Source organism: Rana temporaria, chromosome 6 (assembly GCF_905171775.1).
Source record: "Rana temporaria chromosome 6, aRanTem1.1, whole genome shotgun sequence".
Taxonomy (NCBI): domain Eukaryota; kingdom Metazoa; phylum Chordata; class Amphibia; order Anura; family Ranidae; genus Rana; species Rana temporaria.
In genome coordinates, this window is record NC_053494.1 from 220482854 (window position 1) to 220502159 (window position 19306).

At 50.0% G+C, this 19306-nt stretch overlaps 1 protein-coding gene across 1 annotated transcript in view; it reads right to left on the reverse strand.

Annotated features, from left to right (window-relative positions):
- Positions 1-19306, reverse strand: part of ADCY5 (adenylate cyclase 5) — a 169587-nt gene that overhangs the window by 69338 nt on the left and 80943 nt on the right. Inside the window, exon 2 of the mRNA XM_040358311.1 lies at positions 1617-1766. Within this exon, the coding sequence (XP_040214245.1) occupies positions 1617-1766 (150 nt within the window). The remainder of the gene's footprint in view (positions 1-1616; positions 1767-19306) is intronic.

Consider the following 19306-nt stretch of genomic DNA (forward strand, 5'->3'; position numbering starts at 1 on the left):
AAAAAACCGATTAAAACACCTTTAGAAACATCGCACAGCTGACTTTTTTATCCCGATGAATTGAATTTTACATTCATTCTGTGAGAATTCCCACAAAAATCGAATGTTACTAGACTATTTTCTATCCAGGTCGAATGTTCTTCAATAATGCCAATTGGGACAATACCTCTTTTTGGCCACTGGATGGAGCCCATGTTCATAGTAAATAAAAAAAAATTAAAAAATCCCCCCTATGATCATCAGCTCCATCTAGTGGTATTTTCCACATTCAAACTTCATATGAAAGTAGAACATCCAACCTGGAGAGAAAATAGCCGGGGAACATTCAGTTTTGCCAGAATTTGTAAAGGGGGGACTCTATTGGGGGCACCTCATGTAAAGGGGGACTCTATTGGGGACTCCACCTGGGGAGGGGGGCGCAATTTGCCATCTTAGCCCTGGATGACCTTGTCCCAGCACTACTAGGAGCCTCTTTTGGCCAATCAATGGAAAGGCCAACATTTCCTGAGATGGAGGGAAGTTGGGGCGGCGCACAGCAAGAGTCCTCATGGGAGGGTTCACAGCAAGGGTCCTCATGGGAGGGCTTGGGGAAGGGGGGGGTAGAAAGACTAGTGTCTTGTGATCTACTGAGGGTCCTCATGGGAGAGGTGAGAAGAGTCTATAGTGTCTAGTGATCTTTGTGAGGGTCCTCATGGGAGGGCTTGGGGAAGGGGGAGGTAAGAAGAGACTATAGTGTCTAGTAATCTAGTGAGGGTCCTCATGAGAGGGCTCACAGCGAAGGTCCTCATGGGGCGGCTCACAGCGAAGGTCCTCATGGGGCGGCTCACAGCGAGGGTCCTCATGGGAGGGTTCACAGCGAGGGTCCTCATGGGAGGGTTTGGGGGAAGGGGGGGTTGAGAGACTGCAGTGTCTAGTGATCTAGTGAAGGTCCTTGTGGGAGGGCTTGGGGAAGGGGGAGGTGAGAAGAGACTATAGTGTCTAGTAATCTAGTAAGGGTCCTCATGGGAGGGCTCACAGTGAGGATCCTCATGAGAGGGCTCACAGCAAAGGTCCTCGTGGGGCAGCTCACAGCAAGGGTCCTCATGGGAGGGCATGGGGAGGGGGTGAGAAGAGACTATAGTGTCTAGTGATATAGTGAGGGTCCTCATGGGAGGTCTTGGGGAAGGGGGGTGGAGAGACTGCAGTGTCTAGTGATCTACTAAGGGTCCTCATGGGAGGGTTTACAGCGAGGGTCCTCATGGGAGGGCTTGGGGGGTGGGAAGAGACTATAGTGATCTTTGTGAGGGCCCTCATGGGAGGGCTCACAGTGAGGGTCTTTGTAGGAGGACTTGGGGAAGGGGAGGGGTGAGAAGAGACTATAGTGTCTAGTGATATAGTGAGGGTCCTCATGGGAGGGCTTGGGGAATGGGGGCGGAGAGACTGCAGTGTCTAGTGATCTACTGAGGATCATTAATGGGAGGGCTCACAGTGAGGGTCCTCGTGGGAGGGCTTGGGGAAGGGGAGGGGTGAGAAGAGACTATGGTGTCTAGTCATCTAGTGAGGGTCCTCATGGTGAGGGCTCACAGCGAGGAGGAGGTGTGTCTCTCATACGTTGCGGATCTGTTCAGGTTTCCTACCTGTTGCTGGTTCTCCCTCTGGGAATGGAGTCGCGCCTGGATGCATTCCCGGGTCTCCTGGAAGGCCTGGCGCTGGGACACCTCCGCAGGATAATGGGTGCAAATCCCGACAATATTCGTACACAAGAAGATCAGGACGTTCGCCACCACCTGAAAGAAGAGCAAAGACCATGAGACTCCGCAAGGGGCGGGGACAAGGCTTCAGCCCCTCCTCCAAAAAATGTCAATGAAGCCGATCATCAAAATCTGATGTGATGGAGACAGAAATGGGAGGAGAAGAAGAAAATATCCAATAAGAATGCTTTGAATCCCGGCCAGTCTGCATGGAGTTTGCATGTTTCCCTGTGCTCAGCAGCTCAGATCCCCCTGCTCCCCCCTCTCAGCAGTGATTCAACAGCCCAGACTCCCCCTGCTCCCCCTCTCAGCAGTGACTCAGCATTCAAATGTTAAGAATTATTTGATATAAAAACTTTATACATAACTACAAGTATGGAAATATGGAACAGCAAATGTCTAAATATTCCAGGAATGGCGGAGATCGCGTTCTCGCTGGAAGTGCTCGGCACGCAGTTTGGCTTTCCAGCCGTCAGTCAGAATTAGCGGACGAACGATTGATTGGATTACTCCGTCCTGAATATTGTCGCCGTGCACGGCGCCCGCCGACCGCGCAGCTGATGCTGCTGTTGCTATGGAAACCCCTTTTTTTTCTCTCTCTCTCTCCTTTCTACGATCCGCGGCGATCTGTGAGAGACGAGACGACTTTTACTCTGCAACACGTCACCTCGCCGCGTTCTTCCCCGCCGACATCAAACGTGGAGAGCGATCGACCGACTCCCCGAACAGAAAATAAAACGGCTTAACCGCCCGGCGCCCTTCACCCCCCCGCCGGGTCCGTCTCCTGAAAATACCACGAAAGAAGAAGAGGGATCAGAGCGGGTTTATCGATCGGCGCTCTCTGCGGGAACGCCGCGACATTCTGCGCACAGCGAGCGACTTTGAAGGCTGTAATTATGAAAGAGCGAAACGCGTAAATTCCTGACTTTCTGAGAAGAGAGGGGGGGGGCGTCTCCACAGCGGGAGATCTCAGGACGCGGCTCGTCAGATCTCTGCCGCCGTCACATCTCCGCCGCCGTCACGTCAGATCTCCGCCGCCATTACATCAGATCTCCGCCGCCGTCACATCTCCGCCGCCTTCACGTCACATCTCCGCCGCCTTCACGTCACATCTCCGCCGCCGTCACGTCACATCTCCGCCGCCGTCACGTCAGATCTCCGCCGCCATTACATCAGATCTCCGCCGCCGTCACATCTCCGCCGCCTTCACGTCACATCTCCGCCGCCTTCACGTCACATCTCCGCCGCCGTCACGTCACATCTCCGCCGCCTTCACGTCACATCTCCGCCGCCTTCACGTCACATCTCCGCCGCCTTCACGTCACATCTCCGCCGCCGTCACGTCAGATCTCCGCCACCGTCGCTAACACCTCCTTTCATCTACAGAGCACAGCGGTCACTATATATATATACAGTATCTGACAAAAGTAAGTACACCCCTTACATTTGTGTAAATCTTTTCTTGTATCAACACTTACCCCCCCCCAAAAAAAATGATAGCCCCTCTTCCACACCCAATTACCCCAAATTCTATAGCCCCTCCTCCACACCCAATTACCCCAAATTCTATAGCCCCTCCTCCACACCTAATTACCCCTAAATTCTATAGCCCCTCCTCCACACCTAATTACCCCTAAATTCTATAGCCCCTCCTCCACATCTAAACACCCCAACTTCAATAACCTCTCTCAACACTTACCCCCCCCCCCCAAACCTCTATAGCCCCTCCTCAACACTTAATAACCCCAACCGCTATAGCCCCTTCTCAACACTTACCCCCCCCAAAAAAACTTGTATAGCCCCTCCTCCACATCTAAACACCCCAACCTCTATAGCCCCTCCTCAACACTTACCCCCCCCCACTAACTCTCATAACCCCTCCTCCTCACCTGACCATCCCAACTCCTACAGCCCCTCTTCAATTCTAACCACCCCAATATCTTTAACCCCTCCTCCACACTACATCAGTCCCCCCTCCACACCGCAATACCCTAACTTCTATAACCACTCCTTAAAACTTACCCCCCCAACTTCTATAGCCCCTCCTCCACACCTAATCACCCCAACTTCTATAACCCCTCCTTAAAACTTACCCCCCCAACTTCTATAGCCCCTCCTCCACACCTAATCACCCCAACTTCTATAGCCCCTCCTCCACACCTAATCACCCCAACTTGTTTAGCTCCTCCTCCACACCTAATCACCCCAACTTGTTTAGCTCCTCCTCCACACCTAATCACCCCAACTTCTATAACCCCTCCTCCACACCTAATCACCCCAACTTCTATAGCCCCTCCTCCATACCTAATCACCCCAACTTCTATAGCCCCTCCTCCACACCTAATCACCCCAACTTCTATAGCCCCTCCCCCACACCTAATCACCCCAACTTCTATAACCCCTCCTTAAAGCTTACCCCCCCCCCAACTTCTATAGCCTCCTCAACACCTAATCACCCCAACTTCTACCCCCCCCAACTTCTACAACCCACCCCAACTTCCATAGTCCCTCCTTCACACCTAATCACCCCAACTTCTATAACCCCTCCTTAAAACTTACCCCCCCAACTTATATAGCCCCTCCTCCACACCTAATCACCCCAACTTCTATAACCCCTCCTCCACACATAATCACCCCAACTTCTATAGCCCCTCCTCCACACCTAAACCCCCCAAAAATCTATAGCCCCTCCCTGACACTCACCCCCTCCCCCAACTCTCATAACCCCTCCTCCTCACCTGACCATCCCAACTCCTACAGCCTCTCTTCAATTCTAACCACCCCAATATCTTTAACCCCTCCTCCACACTAAATCACCCCAACTTCTATAATTACTCTCAACACCTAATCACCCCAACTTCTACCCCCCCAACTTCTACAACCCATTCTCAACACTTGCCCCCCCCCCCCCAACTTCCATAGTCCCTCCTTCACACCTAATCACCCCAACTTCTATAGCCCCTCCCCCACACATAATCACCCCAACTTCTATAGCCCCTCCTTCACACCTAATCACCCCAACTTCTATAGCCCCTCCCCCACACATAATCACCCCAACTTCTATAGCCCCTCCTTCACACCTAATCACCCCAACTTCTATAGCCCCTCCCCCACACATAATAACCCCAACTTCTATAGCCCCTCCCCCACACATAATCACCCCAACATCTATAGCCCCTCCCCCACACATAATTACCCCCAACTTCTATAGCCCCTCCTCCACACCAAATAACCCAACTTCTATAGCCCCTCCCCCACACCTAATCACCCCAAATTCTATGGCCCCCTTTTCACACTCAATCACCCCAACGTCTACACAATCTCCCCCATACCTACCACATCTTCCAGCTGCTCTCCTCTCACCCACGGCTCCCCCGAGAGGCCATTGCTGGAATTTTCCTGATATTTATCAGACGCGCCTATCAATCACCCGGGGGCCAGTTTGAGGGGAAGGCAGGAGAGGCAGCTGCCTTGGGCGCATAAGCAAGGGGGAGCCACCTAGGATGCTAAAGAACCTTTTCCCAGCAGTGGGGTGGATTCAGGTAGGGGCGCGCACTACTACGGAGGCGCAGCGTACCGTTTTTACGCTACGCCTCCGTAAATTACCTGCGCTACGCTTCATTCACGAAGCAGTAGCTCCGTAATTTGCGTGTGCGCTCCGGAAAACTGCCTGGCGTAAATGATCCCGTAGGGGGCGTGGATCATTTAAATTAGGCGCGTTCCCGCGCCGAACGTAGTGCGCATGCTCCGTCGGGAAACTTTCCCGACGTGCATTGCAGGTAAATGACGTCGCAAGGACGTCATTTGCTTCAACGTGAACGTAAATGGCGTCCAGCGCCATTCACGATTCACTTGCGCAAACGACGTAATTTTTAAAAATCGCGACGCGGGAACGACGGGTAGACTTAGCATTGGCTGCGCCTGCTAATAGCAGGAGCAGCCTTTACGCAAAAAACGACGAACGCAAACGACGTAAAATGCGTACCCAGGGCGCGCGTACGGTTGTGAATCGGCGTGAGTATGCAATTTGCTTACTCTACGCTGACCACTACGGGAACGCCACCTAGCGGCCATCGCAAGAATGCAGCCTACGATACGACGGCGTAAGAGCCTTATGTCACGCATATCTTAGGCTGCAGTCGGCGTATCGAGCTCTCTGAATACAGAAAAGTCGATACGCCGGCGCTACTTAGCAATTACGCTGCGTAACTATGGATACGCCGGCGTAATTGCTTTCTGTATATTATACATTGAGGGAAATTTACTGAGACGTGGAGCAGTCGGAATCTACAATCTTAGCTGTGCATGGCAACCAATCAGCTTCTAGCTTACATTTTCAAAGCGTAAATGAAAAAAGCTTTAGCTAGAAGCTGATTGGCTGCCATGCAGAGCGGCTCCAGTTTTAGTAAATCTCCCCCCATTGCGCCTTTTCCTTCAGATCAACGTATGAGAGCGGCGGCAGACATTCCAGCAGCTTGGGCAGGGAGGGGCGCCGACTGAGAATCTTATCTCCGGAGCCAAATCTCCGTATGTGGAGCTCCTCCCCCCCCGTCTGTTTATAGAACTTCCAGAACTTTCCATAAAAATATCAACTGTCTGCACAGTGAAAGGCGAAGGATTTATGAGCTGACCGCGCCGGGCGTGACGCCGACACCTGATTTTTCATTGACTTAAATCTACAAACTGATAAAAACGTCTCAATCTGTAAGTTACAAGAATAGCAATTTGTATCAACACGAGATTTTCCACTAAAGAGAACCCGTCACTCCACACTATGGCCCAGATTCTCAAAGGGCTTACGACGGCGCAACGCCACGTGCGCCGTCGTAAGTCCTAATCTGGGCCGTCGTATCTATGCGTCTGATTCTTAGAATCAGTTACGCATAGATATCCATTAGATCCGACCGGCGTAAGGCTCTTACGCTGTCGGATCTCAAATGCAATTTTTTTTTTTCGCCGCTAGGTGTCGCCTCCGTCGTTTTCCCCGTCGGGTATGCAAATTAGCAAAATACGCGAATTCCCGAACGTACGCGCGGTGAAGTTACAACGTTTACGTTAGATTTGCGACGCGTAAAGTTGCCCCTGCTATATGAGGGGCAACCAATGTTAAGTATGGCCTTCGTTCCTGCGTCGAAATTTAAAAATGTACGTCGTTTGCGTAAGTCGTCCGTGAATGGGGCTGGACGCCATTTACGTTCACGTCGAAACCAATGATATCCTTGCGAAGTCATTTAGCGCAATGCACGTCGGGAAATTTTTGGGACGGCGCATGTGCATTAAGTTCGGCGCGGGAACGCGCCTAATTTAAACGCTAAACGCTATACGCCCCCTACCCGCCTAATTTGAGGCTTGCGCCGGGGGATTTACGCTACGCCGCCGCAACTTTACAGGCAAGTGCTTTGTGAATCAAGCACTTGCCCGTAAAACTTGCGGCGGCGTAACGTAAATGAGATACGTTACGCTGCCGCAGAGATGCGGCGATCTACGAGAATCTGCCCCAAAATGTTTAACCCGTAAAGAGGAGGGGGGGGGGGGAGGAGACAACACAAGTCACTGGTATAAGCCTCCTCCTTATGGGAGTGACAGGTACAGTGGGGATCAAAAGTTTGGGCACCCCAGGTAAAAATGTGTATTAATGTGCATAACAAAGCCGAGGAAAGATGGAAAAATCTCCAAAAGGCATCAAATTACAGATTAGACATTCTTATAATATGTCAGAAAAAGTTACATTTTATTTCATCATTTACACTTTCAAAATGACAGAAAACAAAAAAATGGCGTCTGCAAAAGTTTGGGACAATGATGGGACACTATTCCTCCCACTGACACCAATGATGGGACACTATTCCTCCCACTGACACCAATGATGGGACACTATTCCTCCCACTGACACCAATGATGGGACACTATTCCTCCCACTGACACCAATGATGGGACACTATTCCTCCCACTGACACCAATGATGGGACACTATTCCTCCCACTGACACCAATGATGGGACACTATTCCTCCCACTGACACCAATGATGGGACACTATTCCTCCCACTGATACCAATGATGGGACACTATTCCTCCCACTGACACCAATGATGGGACACTATTCCCCCCACTGACACCAATGATGGGACACTATTCCTTCCACTGACACCAATGATGGGACACTATTCCTCCCACTGTCACCAATGATGGGACACTATTCCTCCCACTGACACCAATGATGGGACACTATTCCTCCCACTGACACCAATGAAGGGACACTATTCCTCCCACTGACACCAATGATGGGACACTATTCCTCCCACTGACACCAATGATGGGACACTATTCCTCCCACTGATACCAATGATGGGACACTATTCCTCCCACTGATACCAATGATGGGACACTATTCCACCCACTGACACCAATGATGGGACACTATTCCTCCCACTGACACCAATGATGGGACACTATTCCACCCACTGACACCAATGATGGGACACTATTCCTCCCACTGACACCAATGATGGGACACTATTCCTCTCAAAAAAATGTTGGAGAGAAATGTTAAAATTGACCCCGGGTGGGAATTGGTTAAAGCAGAAATGGTCACAAGAGTTCTTTTTCCCCCCTGGAGTGAGAGAAGATCGGAAGCTCTGATAGGACAATCTGGTATTTATGGAACTTTTCGCGCAGCAGGTAGGACACGCCCACATTCCATCCGGGAAATACAACAGCTGACCCCCGCAGAGCGTTCAGCCAAACACATGATGATGGATCTGGGGGGTCGGGGGGGGGGGGGTGTGAGATTTGATCGTAGAATACATTTGTAACGACTTTATATTGTCTTTTCATCGATATTTCACACAAAATTTTTGCTTTTCTTCAATTGAATCCCATGAAATGTGCGAATCCGGGGGGAAAGTTGTGTGAATATGATCCTAAAGGGTTTTGAGCAGCGGCGGCCCGTCCGTTAGGGTCGCACAGGGGGCCCCCCATCCATGATATCCAGGGGCCACCCCCCCCCCTATTCTACATGCAGGGCGCCAGACACATGGGGCTGGATTCAAGAAGCAATTGCGCCCGTGTAACCATAGGTTACACAGCGCAATTGCTTACTTGCTCCGGCGTTACGAATGCTCCTGATTCAGGAACCTCGTTACGCCGACTGCAGCCTAAGATCTGCGCGGCATAAGGCTCTTATGCCCGCATATCTTAGGCTGCATTCTTGCGATGGCCGCTAGATGGCGTTCCCGTTGTGCTCAGTGTATAGTGTGCAAATTGCATACTAACACCGATTCACAACGTTGCGCAAGCCCTGCGTACGCAATTTACGTTGTTTCCGTACGGCGGTTTTCGCGCAAGGCTGCCCCTGCTATTAGCAGGGGCAGCCCATGTTACGTATACCCGTCGTTCCCGCGTCGCGAAATTTGAATTTTACGTACTTTGCGTAAGTGAATCGTGAATGGCGCTGGACGCCATTCACGTTCACTTTGAAGCAAATGACGTCCTTGCGACGTCATTTGCCGCAATGCACGTCGGGAAAGTTTCCCGACGGAGCATGCGCTCTACGATCGGCGCGGGAACGCGCCTAATTTAAATGATTCCCGACCCCTACGGGATCATTTAAATTGCGTGCTCTTGCGCCGGGCATTTTGCCGGCGCGCCCGCGCAATTTACGGAGCTTCTGCTCCGTGAATCAAGGGCAGCGGAGCAAATTTGCGGGGGCGCAGGGCAAAAACGTTGCCCTGCGCCTCCGTAAATTATGGGCAATTCTACCTGAATCCGGGCCATGGATTCCAATCTGTTTTTTTTTTTTTTTTCAGTTGTGTGACAATAGAGAGTGTGACAATACGCTATTGTCACACCGATTCTCCTCCCGGCCAATCAGGAATCATGGTCTTGTAGTCCATAAGACCTTTCTATATACACCTGCTCGGCTATATCTCCTTATTTATAGCGCAACCCCCATAGCCTAGTAAGTATCAGGAAATTGTCTTGATATATGTACTGATGAATATATTACGGAAATACTCGGCTGATCTCAGAAACCCTCGGAAAGGCTCGGAAACACCCGTGGTTGGAGTATTTTTGGGTGTTTCGGAGTATTTCCCGAGTCGAGTATTTCGAAAAGGCTCCAAATCGTTCCGAGCGTCACCAGCGCCCCCCACGCACCTCTGGCCAAAGGCGGTACTGCACACCGCTTTGGCTTGAATTCTGCTAGTTCCGCAAACCGAGTCAGGATTTAAAAAAAAAAAAAAAATCTCGTAATGCGAAACGCTCGTTAACCGCGTTACTCGCAATCCGAGGTTCCACTGTACTGCGATTCTGTACTTGCCAAATATGCTGCAGAAATCTCCCTCAACTGAGTCTGGCTGCGGCCATTTTAACTGTGGGCAGCTGAAGCTGCTGCCTGTTCACTTCCTGGATTTACACAGAGGCACACCTCCAGCTCTACAGCTCTCATTGGACCTCTTATGACTCACCCCCCTCTCTTCCTGGGAAACTCTTACGAGAGTGAGAGAGAGAGAGCTGTGCAAGATGTCATAAGCCCTAGACTAATGACCAGACAAGAAACAGGAAGTGGGCTGTATAAGGAAACAGGAAGTGGGCTGTATAAGGAAACCGGAAGTGGGCTGAATAAGGAAACAGGAAGTGGGCTGTATAAGTATAAGGAAACAGGAAGCGGGCTGTATAAGGAAACAGGAAGCGGGCTGAATAAGGAAACAGGAAGTGGGCTGTATAAGGAAACAGGAAGGGGGCTGTATAAGGAAACAGGAAGCAGGCTGTATAAGGAAACAGGAAGTGGGCTGTATAAGGAAACAAGAAGCAGGCTGTATAAGGAAACAGGAAGTGGGCTGTATAAGGAAACAGGATGTGGGCTGTATAAGGAAACAGGAAGCGGGCTGTATAAGGAAACAGGAAGTGGGCTGAATAAGGAAACAGGAAGTGGGCTGTATAAGGAAACAGGACATGGGCTGTATAAGGAAACAGGAAGTGGGCTGTATAAGGAAACAGGAAGTGGGCTGTATAAGGAAACAGGAAGCGGGCTGTATAAGGAAACAGGAAGCGGGCTGTATAAGGAAACAGGAAGTGGGCTGAATAAGGAAACAGGAAGTGGGCTGTATAAGGAAACAGGAAGTGGGCTGTATAAGGGATTTACTGGCAGAAAAAAAAATGTTTTACTATTAAAAGTTAAAACAACAACAGGGGCAGAAGATTTAAAAGATGGAAAGAAGACTGAAGGTCCACTTTAATTATAAACATTGATCAGACAGGAGATAGAGAGATACAAAGTAACATTGTTTATAAACATTGATCAAACATTACACCAGAGTTCTCCCTTTACACCAGAGCCACTCCCTTCACACCAGGGACCCACCCCCATTACATCAGAGTCCTCCCTTTACACCAGAGCCACTCCCTTCACACCAGGGGACCCCCCCATTACATCAAAGTCCTCCCTTTACACCAGAGCCACTCCCTTCACACCATGGACCCCCCATCACATCAGAGTCCTCTCTTTACACCAGAGCCACTCCCTTCACACCATGGGCCCCCCATCACATCAGAGTCCTCCCTTTACACCAGAGCCACTCCCTTTACACCAGAGCCACTCCCTTCACACCAGGGGACCCTCCTCCATTACATCAGAGTCCTCTCTTTACACCAGAGCCACTCCCTTCACACCAGGGGACCCCCCCATTACATCAAAGTCCTCCCTTTACACCAGAGCCATCAGAATCATCTTTTCACATCATGGGTCAACCTTCACACCAGAGTCTCCCAATCACATTAGAGTCTCCCCCATCCTATAGAAATAAATGATATGGTGCAGCAGATGGTGGCCGGGCACTGTGCAGCCATGCTGACTCTTCATTATAAAGACTGAGCAGAGCTCTCAAGCCCTTCACCCAGTGGCGGTGCGTCCATAAGGGGCGCATGGGCGATGCCCCCTCTCTCCTGCCACCCCTCTATCACCATAGATAGATTCATGCATTGCATGATTCTATCTATGGTTTTCGCTGCCACCCCCTATTCAGGTGCCCGGCCCCTTTTTGGGTGCCGGGAGCCTGAATTACAGCGGCGGGGTATTTTTTGGAAGCACCTGATTAGCGCCGTAGGCAATTGATGGGCACACTGGCAGCAATTGATGGGCAGAGTAGCGGCAATTGATGGGCACACTGGCGGCAATTGATGGGCACACTGGCGGCAATTGATGGGCACAGTGGCAGCAATTGATGGGCACAGTGGCAGCAATTGATGGGTACAGTGGCAGCAATTGATAGGCACACTGGCAGCAATTGATGAACACAGTGGTGGCAATTGATGGGCACACTGGCAGCAATTGTTGCGCACACTGGCAGCAATTGATGGACACACTGGCAGCAATTGATGGGTACAGTAGCTGTGTTTGATGGGCACAGTGGCTGCGTTTGATGGCACAGTGGTTGCATTTGATGGGCACAGTGGTGGCATCTGATGGGCACACTGGCAGCAATTGATGGACACAGTAGCGGCAATTGATGGGCACAGTAGCGGCAATTGATGGGCACACTGGCAGCAATTGATGAGCACAGTGGCGGCGTTTGACGGGCACAGTAGCTGCGTTTGATGGGCACAGTGGCTGCAATTGATGTTTTTTTTTTCAGTTTGTTTGTACCCCCCAAAAAAATATGAGCACCAGCTGCCACTGCTCCACCAATGTCACTGGTCCTGGGGGGGCACAAATTAAATCCCACCTAGATCGGACCCAAAAGGGAGAAGCAGAGGTCAGGAGGACCCAGACACAGAGAAAGGGGGGGAATGGGCATAGGTGGCAACCTGTAGTTACCACTTTACCTCTGCTGTATGTCCATCCCTATGAACCACAGAGAGAGAAAGAGATCCCAATAAGATCTCACCTCCGACCTCTCCCCCCCCCCCCCCCCCCCGGCACAGACCAATGGGGATCGATACCCTCACAACTTCGATTACCATTTGGGTTTAATTTTCTTAAAGGAAATCTATTAAATTGGCACAACTTACGTCAAATATTTTGTTTCTTGTTTAGTTATAGGAATGATCTGCAAAGGGTTAAAGTTTTGTGTCGTTTGTGTCCCCCGCGCCCCCCCCCTGCCCCCGCGGGCTCTGCTCATTGCACTTTATAAATTATTCCCAGCTAAAAATCACGGAATCTTACTTCCAATTAACACCCGGCCTGCCACCGGCACCCGTCATGTGACACCGCCGGCGACACTGAATAATTTCCGAGGCTCGTGACAGAAGATTTATACCGAGTATGCAAATGTAAGGGACATTCTTCTCACTGATCACCAATGTAAGGGACATTCTTCCCACTGATCACCAATGTAAGGGACATTCTTCCCACTGATCACCAATGTAAGGGACATTCTTCTCACTGATCACCAATGTAAGGGACATTCTTCTCACTGATCACCAATGTAAGGGACATTCTTCCCACTGATCACCAATGTAAGGGACATTCTTCTCACTGATCACCAATGTAAGGGACATTCTTCTCACTGATCACCAATGTAAGGGACATTCTTCTCACTGATCACCAATGTAAGGAACATTCTTCCCACTGATCACCAATGTAAGGGACATTCTTCTCACTGATCACCAATGTAAGGGACATTCTTCCCACTGATCACCAATGTAAGGGACATTCTTCCCACTGATCACCAATGTAAGGGACATTCTTCTCACTGATCACCAATGTAAGGGACATTCTTCCCACTGATCACCAATGTAAGGGACATTCTTCTCACTGATCACCAATGTAAGGAACATTCTTCCCACTGATCACCAATGTAAGGAACATTCTTCTCACTGATCACCAATGTAAGGGACATTCTTCTCACTGATCACCAATGTAAGGGACATTCTTCCCACTGATCACCAATGTAAGGGACATTCTTCCCACTGATCACCAATGTAAGGAACATTCTTCTCACTGATCACCAATGTAAGGGACATTCTTCCCAATGATCACCAATGTAAGGGACATTCTTCTCACTGATCACCAATGTAAGGAACATTCTTCCCACTGATCACCAATGTAAGGGACATTCTTCTCACTGATCACCAATGTAAGAGACATTCTTCTCACTGATCACCAATGTAAGGGACATTCTTCTCACTGATCACCAATGTAAGGGACATTCTTCCCACTGATCACCAATGTAAGGAACATTCTTCTCACTGATCACCAATGTAAGGGACATTCTTCCCACTGATCACCAATGTAAGGGACATTCTTCTCACTGATCACCAATGTAAGGGACATTCTTCCCACTGATCACCAATGTAAGGAACATTCTTCCCACTGATCACCAATGTAAGGGACATTCTTCCCACTGATCACCAATGTAAGGGACATTCTTCTCACTGATCACCAATGTAAGGAACATTCTTCCCACTGATCACCAATGTAAGGAACATTCTTCTCACTGATCACCAATGTAAGGGACATTCTTCTCACTGATCACCAATGTAAGGGACATTCTTCCCACTGATCACCAATGTAAGGGACATTCTTCCCACTGATCACCAATGTAAGGAACATTCTTCTCACTGATCACCAATGTAAGGGACATTCTTCCCAATGATCACCAATGTAAGGGACATTCTTCTCACTGATCACCAATGTAAGGAACATTCTTCCCACTGATCACCAATGTAAGGGACATTCTTCTCACTGATCACCAATGTAAGAGACATTCTTCTCACTGATCACCAATGTAAGAGACATTCTTCCCACTGATCACCAATGTAAGGGACATTCATCCCACTGATCACCAATGTAAGGGACATTCTTCCCACTGATCACCAATGTAAGGAACATTCTTCTCACTGATCACCAATGTAAGGAACATTCTTCCCACTGATCACCAATGTAAGGGACATTCTTCTCACTGATCACCAATGTAAGGAACATTCTTCTCACTGATCACCAATGTAAGGGACATTCTTCCCACTGATCACCAATGTAAGGAGCATTCTTCTCACTGATCACCAATGTAAGGAACATTCTTCCCACTGATCACCAATGTAAGGAACATTCTTCTCACTGATCACCAATGTAAGGAACATTCTTCCCACTGATCACCAATGTAAGGGACATTCTTCTCACTGATCACCAATGTAAGGGACATTCTTCCCACTGATCACCAATGTAAGGGACATTCTTCTCACTGATCACCAATGGAAGGAACATTCTATGGAATCTTTGTTTCCCATTCTCTGGGATTGTAGATCTTCAGCCTCATAATAAGGTGCCGAGTCATGAAACGCATTGGGAATATAGAAGTCATTTACACCCGTGAGCCGCGTTGGTGTCAGAGGATGGAAATAACTGACGCTTGACATTTCCTAAGAGAATAGAATTCAAACAACGCCGGAGCTGATTTTTTTATAAATTGCACATTCTCCGCGGCTCACGGCAGGAATCAGTGCGGCTCGGTGCCCCTTCTTATGGAGATTACGCCAATCTCACTGTTGACACGACGCGTTTCACTGTATAAATAAACACCCCAGTGAGTCACAGATGGTCCCCCTCTCCGTCCTCCGGATTCTAAAATAGTTTGTTGCGGCTGGCCGCGGGCGAAGCCGGCGATCGCTGATTCTGGCCTTTTTTGGTTATCTGATGTCTTCACTGTTCAGACAATAAAATGCAAAGGAATGAAATCTGGAAGGGGGGAGGGGGGAGACGGGAGAGAGAAGCGTAGGCAGCCGTGTGTCTGGTTCTGGAGACCCTCACATGACCCACCGGGCCTCAGACCCCCCCCCTCACTCAAACCCACCTGGAACCCATCCGTACCCCCAGGCTGACCTCACACTTCCTACCTACAACCAGCTTTACCATGACAGACAGCGGGGCTGCAGGACGGCCCTCGTGTGTTCCTGGCGACGGGCCATCGGGAAGCTGGCAAGAGATGGCTGTGGAAACAATTGCTGCCGCGTTACAAGAAACTGTTACAGGTTGTTAGAGGCGGATTCCGATTCCTTCAAACTGCATCTAATTGGCCAGAAGCTGGTAGACTGACCTACCTTACAAGACACTGGTAGACTGACCCACCTTACAAGACACTGCTAGACTGACCCACCTTACAGGACACTGCTAGACTGACCCACCTTACAAGACACTGCTAGACTGACCCACCTTACAGGACACTGGTAGACTGACCCACCTTACAAGACACTGGTAGACTGACCCACCTTACAGGACACTGCTAGACTGACCCACCTTACAAGACACTGGTAGACTGACCTACCTTACAAGACACTGGTAGACTGACCCACCTTACAAGACACTGGTAGACTGACCCACCTTACAGGACACTGCTAGACTGACCCACCTTACAGGACACTGGTAGACTGACCCACCTTACAAGACACTGGTAGACCGACCCACCTTACAGGACACTGGTAGACTGACCCACCTTACAAGACACTGCTAGACTGACCCACCTTACAAGACACTGCTAGACTGACCCACCTTACAGGACACTGGTAGACTGACCCACCTTACAAGACACTGCTAGACTGACCCACCTTACATGACACTGGTAGACTGACCCACCTTACAAGATACTGCTAGACTGACCCACCTTACAAGACACTGCTAGACTGACCCACCTTACAGGACACTGGTAGACTGACCCACCTTACAAGACACTGGTAGACTGACCCACCTTACAGGACACTGGTAGACTGACCCACCTTACAGGACACTGCTAGACTGACCCACCTTACAGGACACTGGTAGACTGACCCACCTTACAAGACACTGGTAGACTGACCCACCTTACAGGACACTGCTAGACTGACCCACCTTACAAGACACTGGTAGACTGACCCACCTTACAAGACACTGCTAGACTGACCCACCTTACAGGACACTGGTAGACTGACCCACCTTACAAGACACTGGTAGACTGACCCACCTTACAGGACACTGGTAGACTGACCCACCTTACAGGACACTGGTAGACTGGCCCACCTTACAAGACACTGGTAGACTGACCCACCTTACAAGACACTGGTAGACTGACCCACCTTACAGGACACTGGCAGACTGACCCACCTTACAAGACACTGGCAGACTGACCCACCTTACAAGACACTGGTAGACTGACCCACCTTACAGGACACTGGCAGACTGACCCACCTTACAAGACACTGGTAGACTGACCCACCTTACAAGACATTGGTAGACTGACCCACCTTACAAGATACTGGCAGACTGACCCACCTTACAAGACACTGGCAGACTGACCCACCTTACAGGACACTGGTAGACTGACCCACCTTACAAAACACAGCTAGACTGACCCACCTTACAAGACACAGCTAGACTGACCCACCTTACAAGACACTGGTAGACTGACCCACCTTACAAGACACTGCTAGACTGACCCACCTTACAAGACACTGTTAGACTGACCCACCTTACAAGACATTGGTAGACTGACCCACCTTACAAGACACTGGCAGACTGACCCACCTTACAAGACACTGGTAGACTGACCCACCTTACAGGACACTGGTAGACTGACCCACCTTACAAGACACTGGTAGACTGACCCACCTTACAAGACACTGGTAGACTGACCCACCTTACAAGACACTGGTAGACTGACCCACCTTACAGGACACTGCTAGACTGACCCACCTTACAAGACACTGCTAGACTGACCCACCTTACAAGACACTGGCAGACTGACCCACCTTACAAGACACTGGTAGACTGACCCACCTTACAGGACACTGGTAGACTGACCCACCTTACAAGACACTGGTAGACTGACCCACCTTACAAGACACTGGTAGACTGACCCACCTTACAAGACACTGGTAGACTGACCCACCTTACAGGACACTGCTAGACTGACCCACCTTACAAGACACTGCTAGACTGACCCACCTTACAAGACACTGGTAGACTGACCCACCTTACAAGACACTGCTAGACTGACCCACCTTACAAGACACTGGTAGACTGACCCACCTTACAAGACACTGGTAGACTGACCCACCTTACAGGACACTGCTAGACTGACCCACCTTACAGGACACTGGTAGACTGACCCACCTTACAAGACACTGGTAGACTGACCCACCTTACAGGACACTGCTAGACTGACCCACCTTACAGGACACTGGTAGACTGACCCACCTTACAAGACACTGGTAGACTGACCCACCTTACAGTACACTGCTAGACTGACCCACCTTACAAGACACTGCTAGACTGACCCACCTTACAAGACACTGGTAGACTGACCCACCATACAAGACACTGGTAGACTGACCCACCTTACAAGACACTGCTAGACTGACCCACCTTACAAGACACTGGTAGACTGACCCACCTTACAAGACACTGCTAGACTGACCCACCTTACAAGACACTACTAGACTGACCCACCTTACAAGACACTGCTAGACTGACCCACCTTACAGGACACTGCTAGACTGACCCACCTTACAAGACACTGCTAGACTTGACCCACCTTACAGGACACTGGTAGACTGACCCACCTTACAGGACACTGCTAGACTGACCCACCAGACAAGACACTGGTAGACTGACCCACCTTACAAGACACTGCTAGACTGACCCACCTTACAGGACACTGGTAGACTGACCCACCTTACAAGACACTGCTAGACTGACCCACCTTACAAGACACTGCTAGACTGACCCACCTTACAGGACACTGGTAGACTGACCCACCTTACAAGACACTGGTAGACTGACCCACCTTACAAGACACTGCTAGACTGACCCACCTTACAAGACACTGCTAGACTGACCCACCTTACAAGACACTGCTAGACTGACCCACCTTACAAGACACTGGCAGACTGACCCACCTTACAAGACACTGGTAGACTGGCCCACCTTACAAGACACTGGTAGACTGACCCACCTTACAAGACACTGGTAGACTGACCCACCTTACAAGACACTGGTAGACTGACCCACCTTACAAGACATTGGTAGACTGACCCACCTTACAAGACACTGGCAGACTGACCCACCTTACAAGACACTGGTAGACTGACCCACCTTACAGGACACTGGTAGACTGACCCACCTTACAAGACACAGCTAGACTGACCCACCTTACAAGACACAGCTAGACTGACCCACCTTACAAGACACTGGTAGACTGACCCACCTTACAAGACACTGCTAGACTGACCCACCTTACAAGACACTGGTAGACTGACCCACCTTACAAGACACTGGTAGACTGACCCACCATACAAGACACTGGTAGACTGACCCACCTTACAAGACACTGGTAGACTGACCCACCTTACAAGACACTGGTAGACTGGCCCACCTTACAAGACACTGGTAGACTGACCCACCTTACAGGACACTGGCAGACTGACCCACCTTACAAGACACTGGCAGACTGACCCACCTTACAAGACACTGCTAGACTGACCCACCTTACAGGACACTGCTAGACTGACCCACCTTACAAGACACTGCTAGACTTGACCCACCTTACAGGACACTGGTAGACTGACCCACCTTACAGGACACTGCTAGACTGACCCACCAGACAAGACA